The 5716-nt window shown below is 32.1% G+C and overlaps 2 protein-coding genes across 2 annotated transcripts; both read left to right on the forward strand.

Annotated features, from left to right (window-relative positions):
* Window positions 1-1116: 1116 nt before the first annotated feature.
* LOC129572714 (uncharacterized) lies at window positions 1117-3771 on the forward strand. The gene is made up of 2 exons (XM_055452729.1): window positions 1117-2740; window positions 3647-3771. The coding sequence occupies exons 1-2, from the start codon at window positions 1117-1119 to the stop codon at window positions 3769-3771; spliced, it is 1749 nt and encodes a 582-aa protein (XP_055308704.1).
* Window positions 3772-4428: 657 nt separating this feature from the next.
* LOC129572715 (innexin inx2-like) lies at window positions 4429-5564 on the forward strand. Its single transcript, XM_055452730.1, has one exon. It carries the CDS (start codon window positions 4455-4457, stop codon window positions 5562-5564), a length of 1110 nt encoding a protein of 369 aa, XP_055308705.1. The 5' UTR covers window positions 4429-4454.
* The last annotated feature ends 152 nt before the right edge of the window (window positions 5565-5716 follow it).

The following is a 5716-nucleotide window of genomic DNA, read 5'->3' on the forward strand; positions in this document are numbered from 1 at the left end:
CGTGGAAGTCATTTCCTCCATTGTGTATTCGTGTATGTCAGAAGACGTGTCTATTTAAAACGTTGATAATACTTATTTTAATTCAAAATGACAGAGCCAAACGGAATCGAAATTATTGAGAAGGATACTGCTTTTAAAAAGCGTATCCGCACACACTCATATAAAAATATTGAATATATTGATTTGGTTAAATTTCTTATGGAATCACAACGGATATTTGTCCATCAAACAAATCAGGTGTTAAATAAAATGAAACGATTGAAAGCGTATGCTATTTTGGAAGTAAAATTTTCACGAAAATCTACTGTTGAAACCGAAGACGAGCAAATTGCCTCTTTTTATTTACAAAGCAAACTCAAGGAAATATCGTTAACAACAAATCTAAAAGAATGGTTCAAAACAAATATCAGTGATGTGTTAATGACAAAGGTTAGCGATTTTCAAGAAAATGGTTCGGGTTGGAGTCTTCATGAAATAATATCGTTGGATGTGCATTATAATAAACTGGTGGGATTCCGTGGAAGCTCGTTTTTAAATCTTCCCAAGACCATAAAAGACAAAAAAGCAATTGTTAATGTTCGAAATAAAGATAATGAATGTTTTAGATGGGCGATCCTATCAGCATTACATCCAGCAATGGATCATGTGTATAGACTTTCAAAATATAAAAAATTTAAGAACGAGCTGAATTTTGAAGGAATTGAATTTCCCGTTAAATTGAGGGATATTTGTCATTTTGAAGAGCTGAATCCTGCCATTTCTGTAAACGTATACATCATCCAAGAAGAATACTCTCCATTTACGCAGAAGAAAGAAAAAATTATTGTTCCGGTAAGATTGACAGAGAGGATAAAAAAAAATCATATCCACTTATTGATGTTATTTGAGGGTTTGGAAAATGAAACTAATGATGATGATGACCTTTACACCACAAATATGATTGATTTAATTGAGGAATCAGTGTGTACACATTACACTTGGATTAAAAACATGAGCGCCCTTATTCAAAAACAAACGACGCATAAAAATCGACTGAAAAAGTATATTTGCGATCGTTGTTTGCAGTATTTCTATAATGAAGAAAAATTGAGTAATCATATGATGATTTGTGAAACAATGAATAATACAAAAATTACTATGCCAGACTGGAAAAATGGTTGGTTACGTTTTTCAAATTTTAAGAATATAATTGAAGTTCCATTTATCATTTATGCCGATATTGAATCACTATTAGAACCAAGAAACAACACATATTGTCCAGATGGTGGTAAAATGCCCAAAGGCACCTTTCAAAAGCACATTGCAAACAGTATTGGATACTATTTTCACTCTCGATTTGATCAAAATCTGTCACACTATAAAAGCTTTTCGGGTCCAGATTGTATAGATCAATTCATTGAAAGCTTGCTATTTTTAATGGAGAATGTTGTATGGCCGAGAATTCATGTTATCAAACCAATGTCTTTGAACGAAGAAGAAGAATGTGATTTCCAGAATGCTGATTTATGCCATATTTGCAAAAAAGATTTCAACTTTAAATGGGGTAAATGGGATAAAGTTCGCGATCATTGCCATTTAACGGGAAAATATCGAGGGGCCTCTCATTCAGAGTGCAATTTAAAATTTCAAATATCAAAATCGATTCCTGTTGTTTTCCATAATTTGGACTATGATTCACATTTCCTAATTGAAAAACTGGCAAATGTTTTTCCTGGAAGAATGATATTAATCCCGAAAAATAGTGAACACTACATTTCATTTTCGAAGGAGTTGCCTGATTATAATGAAAAATTCGAAAATGGTGACGTCGAGAAGGAGGACAATAATAATAATGATGACGCCCCTGGTTATGATGTACATGTAATAAAGCGTTATCGTGAAAAATTGAGGCTGCGTTTCATTGATTCATATAGGTTTTTACAATGTTCTTTGGCAAAACTAGCGGAATCTTTACCATCAGATAAATTGAATATCACACGAAGGCAGTGGGCAAACTTAAGTGACTCAGAATTCCAATTGCTAACAAAGAAAGGAGTATATCCATACGTTTATATTGATTCATGGGATAAGCTCAATGAAACACAACTGCCAGCGAAAGAACTCTTCTATGATGATTTAAATGATTGCGAAATAACCGATGAGCAATATAACCACGCTCAGAACGTATGGCATACATTTGGTATTCAAACGTTAAGAGAATATACGGATCATTATTTAAAAACAGATATTCTCTTATTAGCCGATATATTCGAAAATTTTCGCGATAATTGCATTAATCTCTATGAACTAGATCCGGCACATTACTACACTCTACCCGGCTACTCGTGGGATTGTATGTTGAAATATACCAACGTTGAAATTGAGCTTCTCAAAGACATTGATCAACTAATGTTTGTCGAACGAGGTCTTAGGGGAGGAATTAGCCAGTGCTCGAATCGTTATTGTAAAGCAAACAATAAATATATTGGAGCAGACTATAATCCAGAAAAACCATCAAATTACCTATTGTATTTGGATATAAATAACTTATATGGATGGGCTATGAGTCAGGCGCTTCCCTTATCCCAATTTAGATGGAATACCGACATATATGCTAGTGTTGATGTTTTCGAAATCGAACTTATGAATATGGCAGATGATGCGCCATTTGGGTTCATTCTTGAAGTTGATCTGGAATACCCACAAAATTTACATGATCAACATAACGATTACCCCTTTTGTTGTGAACACATGAACGTGGGTAAGTCGTTAGAGAAAAGACTTGTTCTTACGCTTCATGACAAGAAAAACTACGTTATACACTATCGAATGCTGAAAATGGCTTTGAAACATGGTCTAAAACTGAAGAAAGTACACCGAATTTTGGAATTTAAACAATCAAAGTGGTTAAATGATTATATAATATTGAATACGGAACAGCGTGCAAAAAGCGCGTCCAAATTTGAAAAAGATCTCTATAAACTGATGAATAATGCAGTGTATGGTAAAACAATGGAAAATATTCGCAAGCGCGTCGATATTAAATTAGTAGATAAATGGGATGGAAGATTTGGTATGCAAACATTAATAGCAAGGCCAAATTTTAAACGGAACGTCGTATTCAATGAGTCTCTTGCGGCATGCGAATTAAAACGTTTAAATATCTATATGACCAAACCCGTTGCAGTGGGCGCCGCAATATTAGACATTTCAAAATGGAAGATGTATGAATTTCATTATGATTTCATATTACAACATTTTAATCACAATGAATGTCAATTACAATACAGTGATACGGACAGTTTTCTCTACAGTTTTCAATGTGAAAATATATATGACTTCATACGAGGGAATAAAGATAGATTTGATACGAGTGAATTTGCACAAAATAATCCATATGGCATTCAGCATTTCAATAAAAAAGTTTTGGGTGTAATGAAGGATGAATATAGCGGCGAAATTATTGATGAATACGTTGGTGTGTGTGCAAAAATGTACGCGATCAAAACAAATAAAAATAAAATCAATAAAAAAGGAAAGGGAGTTAAGAAAAATGTATTAAACAAAAAAATTTCTTTTGATGACTACAAGCGTTGCATCAATGAACATTGCAAGTTGAAGAGGGATCAAATTACTATAAAATCCTTTCGCCATAATGTTTATACAGTGAAAAATGAAAAGAAGGTGCTAGACCCTGGTGATGAAAAGAGATTCATTGTTCCAAACACATATAATACTCTAGCATGGGGTCACTACAAGATTGATTTATTTAAAGACATCCAAAGCGAATAAGTTTGAAAAAGTATGACTATTAGTATCTTTTGATGATTTCTGCATCAATCTTTTTGGTGTTACTTTGAATCTAATTTATGGATATATTTTATAAAAACCTTTTATCAAACACACGCTTCAAGACTATATGGAACCAGTGTTTAAAAAGGAAAAAGTGGTGCAATCATTATTTAGCATACAATTCTATTTCTCTCAAACAATCAAGGAACGAAAACAAAAATTAAAGAAAAAAAAGGCAAATGACATTGTTCAAATGTATCAGGAAAATCATCGAAAAAACTTCGACGTTCAAACTGATGTTATTTTGCTCAGGAGTACAAACCTTAAGCAATTTTGGGTGCATGCAGCACCAAAAAAAACAATATGTTTGTGTTATCTTCAATGACTCCATTAACACAGCGATTTTTTGGGATGGTAATTCTGAGCAAACGAATGAATGACCTAATATATAAAGAATGTTTTCCGTAATTCAAAGTGAAACATATTTATCTTGGTGAATATGATTCACTATTTGTTTCTCTGAACGAATGACTCATCATATAAACAGAATTTTCTGTAATTTGAAATGATAAATAAAGAGAAGTTGACTAAATAAACATTTTCATATGGAATATTCTTGGTTAAATACAATTCTCTTATTTGAAATTCATCATTTTCGTTTTTGAGGTTTAGTCATAAACATCATGGTTGATGCAGTCGTTTCATTGAAAATGCTATTCAAATCCGATCGCATCTGCAGTGACAACTTTATTTTCCGACTGCATTGCAAAATAACAGTAATCATTTTGATAACTCTTTCTCTGTTCATAATATCAAATCAGTTTATCGGTGAACAAATCAATTGTAATGTGGGTGAAATTCCATCAAACGTTATAATTAGTTACTGTTGGTTACTGAGTACATATGCAGATTTAAAGTGGAAAAAAGACGAAGTTAGTCGTGTCGTAGTTCAACCAGTGGATGGAAGTTTTATTAGTGATGAAAATGGAGATAAATACTACAAATTCTATCAATGGGTTTATTTCGCTCTCTTACTTCAAGCAGCGCTTTTCTACATTCCAAAACAGCTGTGGAAATTTTGGGGTGGATGGCTTGTCGAAGATCTCGTGGACAATTTGAATTTACCAATTGTGGATGCGGATTATAAAACCGAAAGAAAAGAAATCATCATTAATTATTTTGAAACGAACATGGGACAACATAATATCTATGCAATTAGATATTTGATTTGCTTGAATCTGAATCTAATCAATGTAATTATGCAGATGTATTTTATTGATTACTTCTTTGGTGGCGAATTTTCGTGTTATGGTTTTGAGACATTGAAATTCATTCAAATGAGGCCGGATGATCGCTTTGATCCAATGAATGGGGTGTTTCCAAAAACAGCAAAGTGTGTATTCAGTCGATATGACCCATCGGGAAATATAGTAAATCTAAATACTTTGTGTGTTCTTCGACAAAATGTCATAAATGAACAAATTTATGTTTTTTTATGGTTTTGGTTTTATTTTGTGTGCATTATGAGTGCCTTTTCTGTTGTGTATTACTCTTTAATTTTCATTTTTCCGTGTCATCGATCCTTTCTTACTGAATCTAAGCAAAGGTTTATATCATTTGGCGATATGGAGAAGTTTACAGATAAGTTAAAATTTGGTGATTGGTTGCTTCTCTATCATTTAAGTAAAAATATTGATGCGTCATTATATAAAGAAATATTGAAGACCTTGTCTACAAATATGGATCAAAATGAAACTTTTTATAATAATTACTATGGCATATATAATGTCTAAGTTTTTTTTGTTGCTTTGTTTCATTAAAAAATTCATTAGTTTTTTTGCAAACATTCATTAAATTTTAAAAATAAAAAAAAATGATACACTATAAAGAAATACCTTCACCTTAGATCCGTTTTTATTTCCAAAAATAATTAAGTTTCAATTTT

The sequence above is a fragment of the Sitodiplosis mosellana genome, unplaced genomic scaffold (assembly GCF_009176505.1).
Source record: "Sitodiplosis mosellana isolate CC-2019 unplaced genomic scaffold, AAFC_SMos_1.0 Smas_scaffold_5426, whole genome shotgun sequence".
Classification (NCBI taxonomy): domain Eukaryota; kingdom Metazoa; phylum Arthropoda; class Insecta; order Diptera; family Cecidomyiidae; genus Sitodiplosis; species Sitodiplosis mosellana.

Bases quoted from the DNA above. Each gene is read 5' to 3' on its own strand.
- LOC129572714 (XM_055452729.1), top strand. From the start codon at position 1,117: ATGAATAATACAAAAATTACTATGCCAGACTGGAAAAATGGTTGGTTA. The intron at 2,741-3,646 runs GTAAGTCGTTAG...ATGTTTATACAG, and splicing joins TTGTGAACACATGAACGTGG to TGAAAAATGAAAAGAAGGTG.
- LOC129572715 (XM_055452730.1), top strand. From the start codon at position 4,455: ATGGTTGATGCAGTCGTTTCATTGAAAATGCTATTCAAATCCGATCGC.